The 20,437-nt window shown below is 38.5% G+C and overlaps 1 protein-coding gene across 5 annotated transcripts in view; it reads right to left on the reverse strand.

Moving 5' to 3' along the window:
* Positions 1 to 20,437, reverse strand: part of SPIRE1 (spire type actin nucleation factor 1) — a 300,883-nt gene that overhangs the window by 241,277 nt on the left and 39,169 nt on the right. For all 5 annotated transcript variants that reach the window (XM_037067604.1, XM_037067603.1, XM_037067602.1 and 2 more), the window contains exon 2: positions 12,515 to 12,549. In XM_037067604.1, coding sequence (XP_036923499.1) covers positions 12,515 to 12,549 — 35 coding nt within the window. The remainder of the gene's footprint in view (positions 1 to 12,514; positions 12,550 to 20,437) is intronic.

The raw sequence follows: 20,437 nt of genomic DNA on the forward strand, positions 1-20,437 counted from the left end.
CTAGGTTTTCACCAGAGCAGGGCAACTAAGTCTCTGGGTTGTGACACTGTACGTGGGGGCGGGGTCAAAGAGTAGCAATGGCGGTCTCGTCTGCCGCCTCCCGCCGCTGTGGCCGCAGCTGCCACCATCACCAGGGCCCACACGTTTCATCCCACTGCACACAAATGTGCCACCGCCGTCAGCCCTCCACCACTGGGTTCGCCCGCTGGGGCCTGTGCAGTCTGTCTCACTGTGAGTGAATGTGGGACCGAGGTCAGTCTGCCCCGCACCCGACTGGGTCCCGGCTGCCTGCGTGCCTGGGTTTGGGGATCTTTCCTGCCCGACCCTCCTCTGCTGCTGGCTCCGTCCCTCTTACCAGTCCCGGTTGAACAGTTCGTTGTTGTCGGACTTCCGTATAATTCAATTTTCTGTTCTTTGGCTGTGTCTTTGTTCTCCAAACCTTTGTTGTATTCAAACTTGGTTGTGGGAGAAGGCACAGTGTTTCCACCTATGCCTCCATCTTGGTGGAAGTCACTAAAAAGTCAAACCTTAAAGGTTTAAAAGCAGACAAAGCCTTCTGCTAAAACAGATCTGACATTATAACTACCTTTTTGTTTCTGCTAGCAATTCCAAAATGCACTTAGCTTGGTATCAAATACTATTTTGCAATCACATAAAACAGGTTCATTACGCAGCTAAAGTTGTACACAGATACAAACATTTTGTTAAAATATCGCATATTTCTTACAAACATGAAAGGTTTGAGTTAGGTTTTTGAGTTACTTTGAAAATTAACTAAGGACTCATGGACATGGACAACAGTGTAGTGATTGTGGTGGGGGGAGGTGGAAGAGGGTATGGAGAAGATAAACAGTAATGGAAAAATACCATAAAAATGAACTATTAAAGCTATGAACTATTGAAGCTCAGGTCAGAGCTTCAACTAGCAAAGACTGATTCAATTATGTTTACGAGAGATCTTGAGATCAACTGATAAACATACATGAAAAATGAATAAATAAATAAGTAAATTTAACTAGGTGCTCTCAAATGTCAAAGTGCAGTGAACTGATATAAAGCTAAAGATGAAAGAGACATTTTTAATAACATACTCTGCGTTAAAGCAGCGAACACCTACACACTACTACAGTTTATTTTGGGCTGCTTAGAAAACAAAACTTTTTCATGTAGTCCAGTTGGTGTCAAAAACAGTAGATAATTAGAATGGAATTCTGATGTATTGCTTAGCTTATTTTTAAAATGAGTCTTGGACTTCCTGAAAAAGCAGACTAATCCTAGGTCTGATTTCCCAGCAGGTCAAATATATGGCTAATTCTTGAGTAGTTGGGTTTTTGTTGTTGTTATTGTTAATAACTCTCTGTTTATTAGCTCACAATAATACACAGCCCCTGGATGGGGAAGGGGAAGGAGAAGCCATGACAGGGTGGATTGGAAGGTGAGGCAACATGTGCTTTCTTGGCTCCTCTTCCCTCTGTGCTTTGGGGGCGGGGGGGGGGGGAGAAGGTAGTGGTCTCCCCTTTACTCTCCAGAATGTAAACAGTAGCAGGTGTAAAAAAATAAAAATACAAAAGACAGGAAGAAGGTCCCAGACATCCCCCTACCCCAGGGTCTTCCCTGTCACCAGTGGATATTCCCTCATTGTCCCACCCACCAAAGCTTCCTCAGTCCTAGAGGCTTCCTGGCACTGTCAACACTCCCAAGGACAGAGTCCCGGGCTCAGAACTGCTGGGCAAGCCGCTTACCCAAGCTTACACAGGTGACAGGAGACGGGCTCCTTGCTTGTACACAGGGTCAGCTGGTATATCTTATCCTGGGCACGGGGCTCCAGCTGGAGGACACAGTCCACTTAAAGGGCTTAAGTCTGTGGACTCCAGTCCCTATGAATTTCTCAGGGTTGAGGTCCACATTGCCAGGAGAGCAGGGCCCAAACCCCAGGAGCTTGGCCTTAGTGACTTCAGTATCCATGGGGTGGCTGGCTTGAAGACTTTCTGTGCCTTCTATGGGGAAGACTCAGCTGTTGGCTAGAACTTGTTGATGGTTACTGGAGCATTGGGGTGAAGGACTGAGGGGCTTCCCCATACCTTGTAGCATACTGACAGGAGTGGAGGCATCAGGAAGTCCTGCAGACACTTGATATTGAGTACCTACACATCTGGTCTGCACAGAAAACCGAGTCTGGAGGTCTCCAGGGTGGATAACAGTGGGTGTTAAGTTCTGGAACTGTACCAAGGTGTTGGTGCCAAAGAAGAGACATGTGGCCCAAGTTTTTCCACAACTCAGACTTGACTTCAATCTGCAGCAGCTGGTTCTAAAACAGGACCCCATTGTTCTTGCACATGAACTTAGCAATTTATCAGCTTCTGGGATGAGCAGGCCAATTTCCTTAGGACCTGGGCACAGAAAGGCCTTCTCCGAGATGGGCCCCAGGCTGAGCTGGAAAGCCAGGTCATTGGAGGAGATATCCACCAGGAGGTTGCTTGCACCCAAGGGAGCCTGGGGTGCCTCTGGGGCAGAGGGTGAGGGTGTCCATATGGAGCAAAGGGGGGGTCCACACTCCCACTGATGTCATTGCTGCTTGGGTCCCTCAAAACGTCATCCAAAGTGTTACCAGCCTCTGGATCCTTCCTGTATTTCAGTTTGGCCAAGATGGACAATTCACACTCAGGGAAGGGAGGCATCTCCTCCAGGCACTGTGGCTAGGTTACCCGTGCCAGTCACCAAGCTGAGGATGAGGTCCTTGACCACACATTGTGCAACACGTTGCATTGCACAGCTGGGAGACAACCCACAGCATGACCTGGATGGTGGCCTTGGTTTCCAAGAAGAGGTTGATGAACTTGATACAAGTGGACAGCATCAGGGTCCACATCACCACATTGTATGAGTAAAACCTGGAGTGCAGCAATAAGAATTGTACTGGAGGGCTGGAGTGGGGGTCCCCAGCAATGAGGTTCCCAAAATCCCCAAGGATGTAGCCACTAACATTCACCGTGTTCTCATGACAGGCTGGGACCTGAAGTACCTCAAAGATGGAGGTATCAGCCAGTTCCTCATTGGTTCTCTTAACTTCCATGCCCTTGCAGTTTCAGATAATCAGAGATGAATACTGGGAGCCCTGCACTTCATCATCCTTGCACACAGCCAGCATGATGGGAGGAGTGGTGTCAGCTCTAGGCCTGGCCAGGCAGGGCACAGCACATTGAGGGCTGGGAAGTGGGGATTTGTTAAGACTTGAGCAGTTCTGAGTACTTTAGAATCAGACTGTTTCACAAATGACTATAGTATAGAACCCTATATTCATGTAACCACTGGGGTTGAAAGTTCATGGACTATGTTCACTTCTCTGCCCAGTTTACATCTAGCAGAAACACATTCCCTGACTACATAATGCCAGGAATGGAAATAGACACAGATAAGAGAACTATACAGAATAAAGAGATACTCAGGCATTTCACTGTCCCAAATAAGGTACTAAATTCATTATCAGCATTATGCAGATACACATTACAGATAAAGACTGAATAAGAGAAACCTGAATGAACTGGCTATAGTCACTTGAACAAGTTAACCTCTCTATACTTTAGCTCTCATTTGCAAAATACAAATAATAACAGTATCCACTTCATAAATTTGTTATAAGAATTAAATTAGTTAATGTCTATAACAATACTTAGCATAGAGTAAGCTCTAAGTATATTTTAAAGATGAATGTTGGGCTGGCTCTACCTAATATGCAGAAGCAAACACAGGGAAGCAGACAAAATGAAGAGAAAAGAAGCATGTCTCAAATGAAAAAAACAGAACAAAACTCCAGAAAAAGAACTAAACAAAATGGAGGCAAGAAATCTACCAGGTGCATCCCTGGCTGGTGTGGCTCAGCAGACTAAGCGTCAGCCTGTGAACCAAAGGGTACATGCCTGGGTTGTAGGCCAGGTCCCCTGTTGGGATTGTGCACTAGGCAGCCAATCAATGTTTCACTCACACACTGATGTTTCCCTTACATGTTGATGTTCTCTACCTCTCTTTCTCCATTCCTTCCTCTCTCTCTAAAATAAATAAAAATTAAATGGGACAACTATAGTGGCATAATCAATACAATATATTAAAAAATTAAAATAAAAATAAATTAAAACATTTAAAAATTTTTATTAAAAAAGGAACCTACCAGATGCAGAGTTCAAAACACTGGCTATAATGATGCTCAATGATCTCAGAGAGAACTTCGACAAATAAAACATAACAACTGAGATAGAAAAAATAAACAGGAACTAGTTAGAAATGAAGAATATAGTAACTGAAATGAAGAATGCATTACAGGAAATCAAGCAGAAGATCGAGGAAGCAATTTGGAAGATAAGAAAGTAGAAAACACTAAGAATAGCAAAAAGAAAAAGGAATTCATGAAAACAAGGATAGTTTAAGGATCCTCTGAGACAACTTCAAGCATACCAACCTTCACATCATGGGGATGCTAGAAAGAGAAGAGAGGACAGGAACTGAAAAACTTCGTGAAAAAATAATGATGGAAAATTTCCCAACCTGGTAGAGAAAATAGATATACAAGTCCAGGAAGCACAGAAACTACCAAACAAGAGTACACCAAAGAGGCCCCACACCAAGACACATCATAATTAAAATACCAAAGGTTAAAGACAAAGTGTGAATCTTTTTTAAAACCTTGAATTTATTGATTTTAGAGAGGAAGAAAGGAAGGGAAGGATGGCAGGAGAGAGGGAAGGACAATGGGAGAAAGGAAGAGAGAAATATCAATTTGTTGTTCCACTTATTTATGCATTCTTTGGTTGATTCTTGTATGTACCCTAACCGGAATTCAAATGCACAACCTTCACATATCAGGATGACACTCTAATCAATCAAGCCAGGGCCAAAGAGTCTTAAAAGCAACTGAGAAAGGCAGTTAGTTACCTACAAGGGTGTGCCCTTAAGAGTGTAAGGTGATTTCTCAACAGAAACTTTTCAGGCCAGAACAGATTAACACAATATATTTAAGAGATGAAAATCAAGGACCTACAACCAAGATTACTCTGCCTAGCAAAGCTATCATTTAGAACCAAAGGACAGCTAAAGAGCTTCCCAAACAAAAAAAAGCCCAAGGAGTTCATCACCGCCATACCAGTATTACAAAAAAAAAAATGTTAAAGGGTCTTCCTCAAGAAGAAGAAGGAAGAAGGAAAATATCAAAAATATAAATAAAATGGCAATAAATGCAAATATATTATTCATCCATATGTTCACTGTAGCATTATTTACAATAGTTTAGATAAAGAAGCAACCTAATAGATGGTTGCATCAATAGATGAATGGATAAAGAGGTGGCGCATATATATAATGCAATATGACTCAGCCATAAAATAAAGAATGAAATCTTGCCACCTACAATAACAGGGATGGACTGAGACTCCAGCTGGGCCTGGAGTGTCTAACCTGTGGCCCAGGATGGCTATAAATGCAGCCCAACATAAAATTGTAAATTTACTTAAAACATTTTTTTGCTCATCAGTTTTCATTGGTATTGTGTATTTAATATGTGGCCTAAGATACTCTTCTTCCAGTGTGGCCCTAGATGCCAAAAGGTTGGACACACCAGAAGGTACTGTACTAAATGAAATAAGTCAGACAGAGAAAGTCAAATGCCATATGGTTTCATTTAAATATGGAATCTGAAAAAGAATATAAACAGCAAAACAGAAACAGACCCACAGATACAGAGAACTATTTTGATGGTTGCCAGATTGCAGGGGGATTGGGAGAATGAATGAAAAAGGTGAAGGGATTAAGAAGTACAACTGGTAGTTACAGAATAGTCATGGAGATGTAAAATATAGCAAATAATACTGTTATAAGTATGTATAGTGTTAGATGGGTATTAGATTTATCAGGGTGATCACTTTGTAAGTTATATAAATGTTTAATTACTGGGTTGTACACCTGAAACTAATATAAAACTGTACATCTACTATAATTAAAAAATAAAAATTATTTTTAGAAAGATGCATATGGGACTGAAAAAGAGTAAGTATTTATGTAAAGCATATATGAAATTTATTTCCAAATGTGAACATGAATGTTTTTAATAATTTCCCTCACTAAAGCTTAAACATTTCTACTATGCTATTTTTACAAATTAGCTCTATCAAGAGTAAAGTATTGATAAAAAGTCAACGTTATAAAATGCTTCAACCTATTCCACTTAAAATACAACTAATCCACCAAGGGGAATACCAAGGTTGTTTTAGCTATTCATTTAACCTTCTTTTTTGCTAAAGGGAAAGGGCTTCTGAGTGCGTCATAATTAGTGGTGTTTAATAGAAGACAGGAATATATGATATTTGAAAAATTAAAACAATGAAAAAGTATCAATTAAATACTTGAATAATCAAATTCTTTGTTTTAGTATTTTTAAGAGCTTGGCAGTTTTCTTCAACTTTAAGAGTATAACCCATAAAACTATTTAAATAATACCAGTAAGAAAAGCTTGTAAAATGGGGGTAAACGCTCTCCCTAAACTATGGGTCAGGAATGCTTCTTTGGCACACAAGTACCCACAAGTACAGATGAGCCATTTCAGAGTTTATAAATATCAGTCTAAGCCACTCCTAGAGAGGGAGAGGTTAGGGTAACACACTGTTTTAAAAAAGGGGGGCACAATATAAACCAGTGGTTGCCAAAGACTGGTGAAAGAGGAGGGAATAACAACAAGGGAAATGAGGAGAATTTTGAGGAGTGATAGCACTTGATTGTGAAAATGGTTAACACAACTGAATGTACTATAAAAACTCAATTGTAATTGAAAAGATAAATTTTTTTAAAATTTTCTATTTATTTATTTTTAGAGGGGGGAAGAAAGGGAGAAAGAAAGGAAGGGAAATATCAATATGTGGTTGACTCTCAAGTGTCCCCTACTGGGGACCTGGCCCACAACCCAGGCATGTGCCCTGACTGGGAATCAAACCAGGGATTCTTTGGTTCACTGGCTGGTGCTCAATCCACTGAGTCACACAAGCCAGGGCTAAAAAGATTAAATTTTGAGGACTTCTAGCCAAGCTTGAGATGTAGGCAGATATTTTGCCTCCTCCCACAATCAAAAGAAGACCCAAAAATTTAAAAAACAAAAAATACCCAGAACTGCCAGAAAATCAAACTGTATAGAAGTCTGACAACCATGGAGTTAAAGAAGAAATATTCATTCAGACTGGTAGGAGGGGAGGAGACAGGCGGCCAGATGGAGAGGACAGTGTGGCAAGGTGGCAGCTGGAGGTCCTGGGTGAGCAAGGTGGTAGCTGGTAGACCGGGCAGTCCCACATTTGCATGCAGATAAACTGGGATGAACAACTGGGGAACGAGACAGACTACGCAACCCAGGGTACCAGAACAGGCAAATAAAGCCTCAAAACCTCTGGCTGCAAAAATCTGTGGGTGTTGCAGTGGTGAGAGAAACTTCCAGTCTCACAGGAGAGTTTCTTGTAGAGACCCATGAGATGCTAGGACGTACACAAAACTACCCACCTGGTATTCAGAACCAGAGGGCCCTATTTACTTGTGGGTATCAGGGGAAATGACTGAAAGCTGGCGTGACCCAAGCAAGCAAGCACCATTGTTCACTCTGGGTCCCCTCCCACACATAGAGTGCCACAATACAGCTACCTGGGTTGCCCCGCCCTGGCCAATACCCAAGGCTCCACCCCTTACAACATAAGAATCATGCCCAGGCAAAAAAAAATATGGGCCAAACGAAAGAACAGGTCAAAGCTTCAAAAATAGAACTAAGTGATGAAAATATAGCCAACCTATCAGATTCAGAGAGTTCAAACAATGGTTATCAGGATGCTCACAGAAATACTTGAGTATGGTTGCAAAATGGAGGAAAAAGTGAAGGCTATGCAAAGTGAAATAAAGAGAAATATACAGGAAACCAATAGTAAAAGGAAGAAAACCAGGACTCAAATCAACAATTTGGAGAAGGAAGAAATAAACATTCAACCAGAACAGAATGAAAAAACAAGAATTCAAACAAGTGAGAAGAGGCCAGGGACCTCTAGGACACCTTTAAACATCCCAACATCTGAATCATAGGGATGTCAGAAGGAGAAGAGGAAGAGCAAGACATTGAAAACTTACTCCAAAAAATAATGAAGGCTCCTGGCTGGTGTAGCTCAGTGGATTGAGTGCGGGCCTGCAAACCAGAGTATCACAGTTACATTCCCAGTCAGGGCACACGCCTGGGTTGCAGGCCAGTTCCCAGCAGGGGACCCATGAGAGGCAACCATACACTGATATTCTCTCCCTCTCTCCTTCTCTTCCCCACTAAAGATAAATAAATAAAATCTTAAAAAAATAATAAGGAAAACTTCCCCAATCTGGCAAAGGAAAGAGACTTCCAGGAAGTCCAGGAAGCTCAGAGAGACCCAAAGACGTTGGACCCAAGGAAGCTCACACCAAGGCACAGCATCATTAAGTTACCCAAGACTAAAGATAAGGAGAGAATCTTAAAAGCAACAAAAGGAAAGGAGAGAGTTACCTACAAAGGACTTCTCATAAGACTATCAGCTGATTTCTCAGAAACAACAGCAAAAAAAAAACTTGCAGGCAAGAAGGGGCTGGAAAGAAGTATTGGAAGTCATGAAAGGCAAGCACCTACATCCAAGATTACTCTATTCAGCAAAGCTGTCATTTAGAATGGAAGGGCAGATAAAGTGCTTCTCCAATAAGGTCAAGTTAAAGGAGTTCATCATCACCAAGCCCTTATTATATGAAATGTTAAAGGGACTTATCTAAGAAAAAGAGGATGATCAAAAATATAAACAGTAGCTTTGGCTGGTGTAGCTCAGTGGATTGAGCGCAGGCCTGCGAACCAAAGAACTTCGGTTAAATTCCCAGTCAGGGCACATGCCTGGGTTGCAGGCCAGTTCCCAGCAGGGGATGCACAAGAGGCAACCATACATTGATATTTCTCCCCCTTTCTCCTTCTCTTCCCCTCTAAAGATAAATAAATAAAATATTTTTAAAAATATGAACAATAAAATGACAACAAGCTCACAACTATCAACAACTAAACCTAAAAAAAAGAAAAACAAGCTACACAAACAATAAGAACAGGAACAGAGTCATAGAAATGGAGGTCACATGGAGAGTTATCAGCGGGGAGGGGGAGGCAGGACAATGGGGAAATGAACAGGGAATAAGAAGCATAAATGGTAGGTACAAAATAGCCAGCAGAGGTTAAGAATAATACAGGAAATGCAGAAGCCCAAAAATTTATATGCACAACCCATGGACATCAACTAAGGGGGTAGGGAGAATACTTGTGGGAGGGGGTGCAGGGTGGAGGGGAATGAAGGGGACAAAAATGAGACAACTGTAATAGCATAATTAATGAACAAAAGGGTGGTGCATGAATCTGGCCAGGCACAAACACCCACCCCCCCCTCGCTTCTTCCCTAGAATGCCCTTCCCCATCTGAAAGGTTGGGCTGATCCTATATTACAGGTGGTACTAGCAATATGCTGTCCTACCTCATGGAGGATCCTTCTCACTTCTACTCATCCATACAACTTGTTAGCAGCCATTCTCTTGGTGTGGACTTTATGCCAGCAAGAGCTTGATGGGACTTTTAATTTATAAAAAGAACTAGAAATTTCTTTTCTCAATAGAAAAAAAATTTATGGGCAAAAAGAGGCTCTAGCAATCACTTTTCTGAACCAGGATAACCTCACTCTCAAAAATAACCCTGTCTTCTCACTGACAAAAAAAGGTTGGCTTAAATCCTTACATCAAAAATTCCCTAAACTTCCCATTGTCTACCTCAGGACTCAGCCCTCAATTCTGTTTCTCAGGAAGAAGCACCTCTGTTGTCTCTGCCCCACCCCAACAGCTCTCAAAACATTTTAGTTGTTAGGACCCCTTTACATTCTAAAAAATTACTGAAGAGTCCAAGGAGCTTTTATTTATGTAAGCTATAACCTATCAACACTTACTATGTTAGAAATTAAAACAGAAATTTTTATTTAAATTATTTAAAAATAACATTAAACATGTTAATACCAATTAACATTTTTATGGGAAAACTTTGTTTTCAAAAAATGGTGAGAAGGGTGATACTATTTTACATTCTTGCAAAACTCTTGAAGGTCATGCTTAATAAAAGCTGGCTGGATCTCATATCTGCTTCTGCAGTCTGGTATTAGTCACAGTCATGCAGTCATGTAGCCTGTGAAAACATTACACACTCCTGAGACAATTAAAGTAAAAGGGCAAATAATGTCTTGATATTACTTTGAAAATAGTTGACCCTGAAAGGGTGTCAGAAACCATTCCTGCCCTCCCACAGCCCTGGGAGAACCACTGATCTAGTCAAGCCATCTTCCAGACACAGTCCTAGGTCTGGTTTCAGTAAATATCCACTAATTTGGACTCCAGCATCTCTCCTGGTTCCCTTACCTGAAACACCACCACCACCACCACCAAATACACCATCTTCCCTAATCTAAAAAGAAGAAACAATACAAAACTTCCTACTTAAGCTCTCTTCTCCTTCACTCAAGTCACCAACTTCTTGAAAAAAGTTCTCACTGTCTCTACTGTCACTCCTTTTTATTATTTTAATTACAGAGAGTAATATAGAAGTATATACAGAGTATATACAGAGACATTCTCACTTTTTAAAACATCCAAACAATATAGACAAATCACCATTCACAATCCCAATCTCTTCACCAGAGGTAACCACCACTATTTACCACTAGAAAATACCCAAAGCTAATTTTTAAACTAAATATCAGATTGAAATGTTTATTTTCTTGTGATTTCCCTCTTTAAATAGTTACGCAAAATAAATCTGGAAGAGAATTCTATTTAGATGCCAATTCTTTTGGTGAGTGGAGTAAGTTATGGATCAAAGGATAAGGGCTAGGAGATAAATACAAAGCAAGTACTAAGGAAGATGTTAAACCATGTCGATTTTATGGCTTGTGCTGCCATAACAACACAGAATAATAAGATTTAGGACTATGCCTTGTATATGCCTTGTATGCCTCATATTTCATTACATAAATAAAGATGAATACTGACTATACTTGTATCATCTCAATAAATATAATAGTGTCTTTAGGGTTTAAAAACATTTTCACATATATTATCTCTTTAAAATTCACAGCCCATGATGTTAATAGGTACTATCTTTAACGTTTTATAGATAAGAAAGCAAAAGTTCTTAGGAAAAAAAATCACTTGCTCAAAATTACATAACTAGAAAGAAGCACAGCAGAAACCACAGCTAGAACATGTATCTTTTGAGTAAATCAAATTCCACTTCTTTATATCATATTTCATATCTTTGCAACATAAAAATATTAAGTTCTTGCCTACTGTTAGACCTAATTTGCAAAAAATTATCTCTACTTTCAAAGTTGAAAAGAAAATATAAAAATTAATTGCATAACTTTTGAACACAAAAAATAGTAAATTATTTTTTCTTCTTTAGTATACATTATAATCCTTTAGGGACCTTGCATTTTAAAGTAATAGGTAAAATTTACTAACACCTGCATCAACATGCAGATGTATTATAAAATTGGAAAAATAACCCCTTAAATTCTTAATTAGGCAATGCTATTAACAGAAGATCTAAGTCTCCTGATTGTAAGAAGGATGTAATGGCTCCTGAATAAAATACCACACATACATAATTCATGGGTCCTGCCCTCATATTTTGATGCTATCCTTTAATTCCTGCAAGGAACACCTGGAATCATGTGGAAATTCACTATATTTCACGATGACAATTTAAAATTATATTGTTTCGCCCTGGCTGGCGTAGCTCAATGGATTGAGCACGGGCCTGCGAACCAGATGATCGCGGTTCAATTCCCAGTCAGGGCACATGCCTGGGTTGCAGGCCGGTTCCTTGCAGGCTAACTCCCAGCAGGGACACACAAAAGGCAACCATACATTGATGTTTCTCTCCCTCTCTCCTTCCCCTCTAAAGATAAATAAATAAATAAAATCTTTTAAAAAAATTATATTGTTTCAATTATTAAAAACTAATAATCCTACTTATACAAATAACAAAGCAATTAATTCATTATTAATCTTACAGAAACACTTTCCAAGTCCCTATTTTTCCTACACCAACACAGCTCCATAGAAGTCCAACATATTTAAATAATTTCTGTATTATGACACACTAGATTGAATTATGAAAAAAGTGAACTTAAACTATTTCAAATTAAGGACTCTTAATCTTAGCTAACTCAATTTCACAAATAACTCAAGAAAAATTTTAAACTATGATTAAGTTAATCTTTATAACGCACCCTGACATTTTAAAAACATGGACAAGGTAACAGATTTTTTTCACACTTTACTCTTCCTAAATATAAAAGTTATATACCTGCTCTCAACACAAATTCCATAGCGACATAGTTCAGTACTCAAAGTTAGTCTATACAGGAATGCAAAACTCCTTTACTAAGAAATAGCTGAGCATTTCTCTTACCTCTGTTTCTGTACAATGTGAATATCCTGATTTACCTGTAATAAAAATACAAAAAAAATACTTTAAAAGGATTTAATTTAATTTAATTAATTTAATTTAACTTTAATCACTGATAAAAAATTGAGGTACTCTGGCCATGGCTTTATAATATTTCTAAAACTATGCAAATAAAAGGTTGTAGAGTGACCAAATATTCTAGAAGGTCCTGCTTTGATATTTAAGTTTACATAGGCATATATGAAAATAATAAAGAAAAGGATGAGAAGAGTATGCTTAATTGTAGTAAGATCAAAACACACATATTTGATTTGTATATATATGAATTCATGAAAGTAAAACAAAAATACTTGTAAAGTCTTGTTTCCTTTTGAAAATACCTTAAAATACTTTTAAAACGTGTCTTTTAAAACACTTTGAAATGGTTTTAAAAATCTTTAAGAGTATTGGACTTTTCCCCAAATGTATTTCCAGGTTAAAGTGACAGTAATCATCTCAATGAAAGCCAACATGTTTCAAACTCATATATTCTTTAATATACGATGGTTGTTTCCTTTAATACACAATTATATAAAACCATATAATTAATCTAGTAATTCTTTCAACAAAAGATCACCTAAAGAACAACTAGCCTGAACAATATTTGGCAACATTAACGTTTTCTATTCATCGCTGAGACACAAAATGAAGGAACATATACAATTACATATTTCTGTTAATTTGGTGACTAAAACATTTTTAAAATTAAAAAAACAGCTATTTTAAAGGAGAGTCATTTTTAAATAGTTTTAGAGTCATGTTTTAAATAGTTTTAACAAAAGACTAGCTAACACATTTACACTGGGTACTAAAAATTTTAATTTCCTCAGTCTACACTTTCCAAATTTCACTGTCTTAAGTTCAAATATACATTTAACCCCATCTCTTTTTCAACACCAGCATTAGCCTCCCTCTTTCTTTCCTTCCTCTCTGCAGCCTACCTTACTACTAATCCTAATCCACAGTGGTTCTATCAGTCTGTGTTTTTTAAAATGGTTAACTAGAATTTAAATACCTAAAGCCTATGATGATATCATAAAAAAATTCATAAACTATGCCTTCTAATTCATAAAATGAAAAATAAAGTTGAAACCCACTATTTCTGATGAGCTAATGATCCTATATAAAATCCAGGTTGAAATTGAGACCAGAAAAAAAGGAACCCTAGGTTCTGTAAAATTTAAATTACATATGAGCATAAATAAAGATTTTATGAATATATAGATAAAATGAGTTAATATATATGGATTTATATACTAGGGTTTTAATAAATATATAACTATATTTATCATTACATAAAATTATGTTATAAAGTCATATATATCATATACTACCTTTTTATTTATTTATATGACTTTGCTGAAAACATTAGTGCGTTTGGTAAATTAATCATACTTGACTTCTACTAAAATGGCAATAACTTTAACTTAGGAAAGTACAATGAACAGAAATAGCTCAAAGAAGGGCACGGACTACATCTCAAACATTTACTGAGCATCTACTGTGAACAAGAGAAAGAAGGGGGAGAAAATATGGTATCAAGACAATTTATAACAGAGCGTAACCTCGTTGAGAGTACATGGATGTACATCTTCAGTATAATATGTTCTTAAATAAAGAAAATTACGGCCCTGGCTGGTGTGGCTCAATGGACTGAGAGCCACCGGCCTGTGAACAAAAATGTCACCTGTTCAATTCCCAATGTCACCTGTTCAATTCCCAGTCATGCCTGGCTTGCAGGCCAGTTCCCAGCAGGGGACGCACAAGAGGCAACCATACATTGATATTTCTCTCCCTCTCTCTTTCCCTTTCCCTCTAAAGAGAAATAAAATCTTTAAAAAAAATATGTATTTCCTATCTCTGCCATCCAAAAGAGGGAGAAGCAACAACACCCCATTATGAAAAGGCATACCTAGCCCATCCCCTCTCAAAAGAAACAGGACTACTTAGGAAAATGACTGGCTCCAAGACTGGGATAAGGAAATTATAACATAAGCTGGAACATCTTTTTTGTACTACAAAGTAATAAAGTACTCAAAGAATGACAGAGTGATATCAAAAAGGCATGAGTCCTATTAAATAAGATTTTTTCAAAGACCTCTATTTTAAAACTGAAAATACTCACCTATAAGAGGACCACAAATTTTTGTAATAACATACCATAACCTTTAGTTACTCAGTTTGAACTGGTGACTAAGTTATGCAAATATGGAAAGGTGGTTAAGTATGAAGTGCTCGACCACCTACACTACTCTGCCACCCAAATCCATGCCCAATCTCTGACCCAGGAATCAGAAAACCCCAATTATATGACAGCACAGCCTAAAGAAACCGTGGAAATAATCTTACCCAATCTGATCATACTATAGATCAGTAATCTGAGCCTGAGGAGTCAAATGAATTGTACAAAACGACAGAGTAAACAGTAGACTCTAAGGCTCCTAACTCCAACTATGTGTTGTTACAGTTGTGGTTATTCCTGCTTCTGCATTTCCACTTGCAGGGGTCTGTGGGGTCAGAGTACGGGATTGCAGGAGTGCTGTCCCAGACACCTACCATTTATAACACAGGAAAATGGGAAAACACATTCATTATTTAACAGTTAGCAACTACCAGTATAGCACCAAGCAATTTTTCTTTGACAATCTTTGAATCTTTCTTCTCAAGTTGGCTACTCTCTTTATAGGACCAGACCTGAAAAATCCCTCTAAATTCCAGAATCCTGTGGCCTCGCTTTCTGCAAATCCAGTAACCTAAACTGATGATAGGCCTAATCAAGATTTCAAATTATTAAATGCAGTGAATTAGTTCTTTCAACAAAATAACAACTGTATTGATTTTATTGATTTTTATTAGGTTGAGTTGAATTAGAAGGCTAGATCAAGTATGTGATGACATACAATAAAAGGAAACATCTGAAATGATATTTAAATATTGAGTTTTAAAATATTTCAATATTAAAAAAATAAAATATTTCAACATTATCAAAGTACTTATATACTCTGGGTAGAGGAATGATTTGCACAGCAAGACAAAACCTCAGTGTTTCTCAAAAGGAATGAACATTTAAATGTATAATAATCAGGCCCTGGCTGGTGTAGCTCAGTGGATTGAGCGCGGGCCTGCGAACCAGACGATTGCGGTTCGATTCCCAGTCAGGGCACATGCTTGGGTTGCAGGACAGTTTCCGGCAGGAGCCAGTTCCCTGCACGGGATGCATGAGAAGCAACCATACATTGATGTTTCCTTCCTCTCTCCTTCCCTTCCCCTCTAAAGATAAATAAAAAAAATAAAATAAAATAAAATAAATGTATAATAATCAAGGTTGTGTTTTAGACCCTTTTAACTCATTCTGAAATATATGATATGCTCTTAATATTTGCTAGACAAGTTCCCAGGAAATACAAAAAAACCAATGTGTTCCTATCAGTTGCTACAGAATGGTTCTGAGAAATAAACTAGTCCTGGTATAAAATGTCTGTAATAAGAATTCATCAACTATGACAACACTGTCATTTTAAGAGGACATTTCAAATCTCAAATGCTGATAATCAGGTAATTCCATTCAGCAGGCCTGCTCAATAAATTAACAGGAAGATTATTTCCATGAACACACCCCAGTAGGGCCACTCATAGCCTATGTTGTTCAGGGTTAGACCTTACATAGCACACTCTCTGAAATGGCTTCACCTCAGTGGAATCACAGATTCTAACACACCATACAACTATTTCAAGGAAATTAGGCAGTTTCAGAAAAAGTTCATAGATGTTCATGTAGATGAATACTTTTAAATTAAGGTAGCTAGCAATCTTTGGAGTAGAAACTTTACTTAGCATATATGACTGAATTATCACAGTCACATTATCAATATGATTCATATTAGCTGAATAAGCAAAAGGCAAACTATTCCTACCAGAAAGACAAAGAATCTTTTTATGAATTTCACCCAGAGGCAAGGGAAGTAAAGGCAAAAAATGAATGGGACTATATTAAACTAAAAAACTTCTGCACAGCAAAAGAAACCAATGGAATAGGAGATGATATTTGCAAACAAACAGCTCCAACAAAAGGTTAATACCTAAAATGTACAACAAACTCATAAATCTCAACACCAAACACTCCAATTAAAAAATGGGCAGAGAACCTGAACAGACACTTCTCCCAAGAAGACATACAAATGGCCAGATACATGAAAAGATGTTCAACTTCACCTACTATTAGGGAAACGCTAATCAAAACTACAATGAGATAACCACTCCCCACCTGTTAGAATGGCTATTACCAATAAAACACATAATAACAAGTGTTAGAGAAGTTGTGGAGAAAAGGAAGCCTCATTCTCTGATGGTAGGAATGTAGACTAGTAGAACCACTATAAAAAAGTATCTGACATTTCCTCAAAAAATTAAGAGCAGAGTTACTACATGACCCTGCAATCCCTCTCCTGGGTATCTACTTGAAAACATGTATTCACAAAGATATATGCACCCCATGTTCATTACAGCATTTTTCATGAAGGCCAAAACATGGAGACAACCAAAGTGTCCTATTATGGAGGATCAGATAAAGAAGATGTGGTACGTATATACAGCAGAATACTACTCAACCATAAGAAAAGATTAAATACTGCCATTTGCTGGAGGCAATAGAGGGGACGAAATATATGGTGATGTAAAATGGTCTGACTTTGGGTACTGGGCACACAGTGTAATATATAGGTCTTTTTTAAAAGTCATTTTTACTGTTATTCTATTATGGCTGTCTCATGTTTTCCCTCCTTGCCCTCCTCAGCCCATACCGCTCCCCAACCCCCACTTTGTTGTCCATGTCTGTGGGTCATTTATACATGTTCTTTGTCTAGTCCTTCAGGTGTGAGTGTGCTTTTTAAATATTTTTCTTTTACTGATTCTAGAGAGAATGGAAGGAAAAAGAAAGAGGGAGAGAAACACTGATTTGAGAGAAATATCAATTGGTTGCCTCCTGTATGCACCTTGACTGAGTACCAAATCCACAATCCAGGCATGTGCCCTGACTGGAAATTGTATCAGCAACCTTTAGGTTTACAGGACAACACCCAACCAACGGAGCCACACCACCCAAGGCACAATATATAGATCCTGTATCAAAGTAATGTACACTTGAAACCTGTAAGATCCTACTAACCAATGTCACCCCAATAATTTAACTAAAATATTTTTAACTTGGGCTGGTGTGGCTCAATGGAGTGAGTGCCAGCCTGGGAACCAAAGGGTTGCTGGTTCAATTCCCAGTCAGGGCACATGCCTGGGTTGTGGGCAAGGTCCCCAGTTGGGGGTGTGCGAGAGGCAATCACACACTGATATATGTCTCCTACTCTTTCTCCCTCCCTTCCCTTCTCAAAATAAATAAATAAAATCTAAACAAACAGTATTTTTTTAAAAGAGAAAGAATGTCTGTAAGTTTTAGGAGAAATAAATAACTATCAGAATTATTCTCCTTATTTTTCCTATGTGACCTAATTCTGGACAACATTTAGGTCCATCTAACCACATAAAAGCATGTTCTTTTTCATGCTAAACTGAAAGATAGCAATAAATATACCCTGCCCTTCTGCCCGCTTCTTTACACCCCCTCACTTGTTCAATGAATATTTGTCAAACACCTAACCACTATTGGTATAAAAGTTGATGATATAGTAGTGAACAAGCTAGACATGGTCCTTGACCCACTGGGTTTAAATTTTAGTAAACACAGACCAAAAAAACAATAAAATATAATAAATGTAGCTGGTAATAAATGCTATAAAGTACAGAAAAGGGAGAGAAAAATAACAAAAATGACCCAATTTAGGGTAGTCAGGCACAACTCCTTGAGATGATATTTAAATGAAGACCTTAAAGCTGGGCAGCAGTTAACTGTAGGGCTCAGGGAAGAACCTGTTCCAGAACCAGGGAGCAGCATGTCATAAGGCCCTGAAAGCACCTGGTAGATGGGTAGCAGGGACAGACCACACAGGCCTATTTCAAGTAGGTTTCCATGTCAATTAGTCAGGCAAAAATATTCCTTCACCTCTTCATTCACAGAACATAGGTCTACAACAGAAATTTTAAGGGAAACCCAGGCCCTTCCCTGAAACTAATTCACCTTCCTTGAAATCATCTGGCCTCTATCTGCCTTTAAGAACTTCAGCCTCAAGTCACCTTGCCATAACTATCAAATTTATCCCAATTCTAAATGTGGGCTTCTGCTTTATTTTTGAGACTGAGTCTGTACTTTGTATTCTAATTCCCTAACTCAATCCTTTATCTGTAACTAGTGAGTATACAAGGTCTGTCCAGACGATAGTCAATCATGTAACATGAAAACTAGAGACAGTTATTGAAGAAGATACAAGAAACATTATACTTAGGACAATGACACCTCGGTCCCCTTCAAAATAGGCACCTTGGGACCTTAAACAGTTTCTCCCAGTTGCCATCAGCTGCCCCATCATGTTTTCCTGAATCTCATCAATGGTCTGAAATCTCATCCCTTTCAAAGGTGATTTTAGACTTGGGAAAAGCCAGAAGTCACAGGGTGCTAAATCCATATAGCTGCAGCCTTTTGTATCATCCAAATAGTTTCCACAGAGCAATGTTCAAGCTTAACACAAAATATGATGCAGATTTGTTGTTCTACACGGTCATTTTGAATGTGACAGCCACAGAGTAGGCATGCTCACTTAACAGTGTCTACCACCCTCACTGACTAGTACAGTGAAGTCATCTTTGTTCACATATGCGCATTCCAGTCCACTCTCCTTGGCTGCCAGGTCACATCAATGTTGCACAAACCATCTCATTATATTAACAATGGCTAGGACAGACTGTGGCATATTTACTATCAGGAGACTTGGAATGCTTTTAAAACAAACGATGCACATATGTGGACATGACAGCAAATGTGGCAAGATGGGAGGGTACCAGTGGGCAAGTGGATGTGTGCAGGAGCATGCATGAGTGGACACCACCACGCAAGTGAGTGAGCAAAAAGGGTATGAGCACTAGTATGTAAGCAAATGTGTGAGCAGGTCAGGGTGTGAGAGCGAAAAAAAGGAAAGAAAGCAAGCAAGCCAGACTTGGATTTTTAGTGCCAGTCACCTTCCTAAGGACTAGAGAGTCTAACCTGGGACCTAATATCCGTTACTAAAACCAACTACCAGGCTTCACCAGCACAGACTACTTACTGGCTGTTATCTATAGGTATTGTCTGCCCTTTCAAGCTCTGCTCATCAAATGAGTGAGGTCTGCAACTGGACTTCTTGGGAAAGGCTGATTGCTTTATAGAACTAATGACCCTGATTTCTGTCCCTTCATGAAATTACGTTTCACCAACATCGCTGCCAAACCCCAAACCCTCCCAACCTATTCTATGTACTACAGTAACCAAGTTATAACTCATCCTGCTCTAAAATGAGTTTTAAAAATAAGTTTTAATTATTAGTGTTATTTTTCTCTTTCTATTCAGCAACCTTAATTAACATTGTATCATCTCAGAGAACAAATATTAAGTGTCAAGTATTTTCCACTGCAAATTCTGTACTTCAGTTTCAGCCTAACTTTTTTCAACAACACTCAAATATATATTTTATGTGATTTGGGAACACTCAAAGCTTGTATGGCAAAATGGTTTTCCTCTGTGGTGCCAATTCTAATTGGATTGAGAGTGGTTATCTAAAATGCTACCTTCAGAAAAGTTCTCAGGGCAAATATGGATGGAAGGTGCCTGTGTCCATTTAGCAACATTTGCCAAAGAAACAGAAGACAGTAACAACATCCAAGCTGTTTCCCTTTAAACTAATTAGAAATGGTACCCTAGATGGAAGAAGTGCTCTTCTTATACACAACAGCTAATGGGAGGCAGAATCT

This window comes from Sturnira hondurensis, unplaced genomic scaffold (genome assembly GCF_014824575.4).
Source record: "Sturnira hondurensis isolate 20B ecotype Veracruz unplaced genomic scaffold, ASM1482457v3 Scaffold0017338, whole genome shotgun sequence".
Lineage (NCBI taxonomy): Eukaryota > Metazoa > Chordata > Mammalia > Chiroptera > Phyllostomidae > Sturnira > Sturnira hondurensis.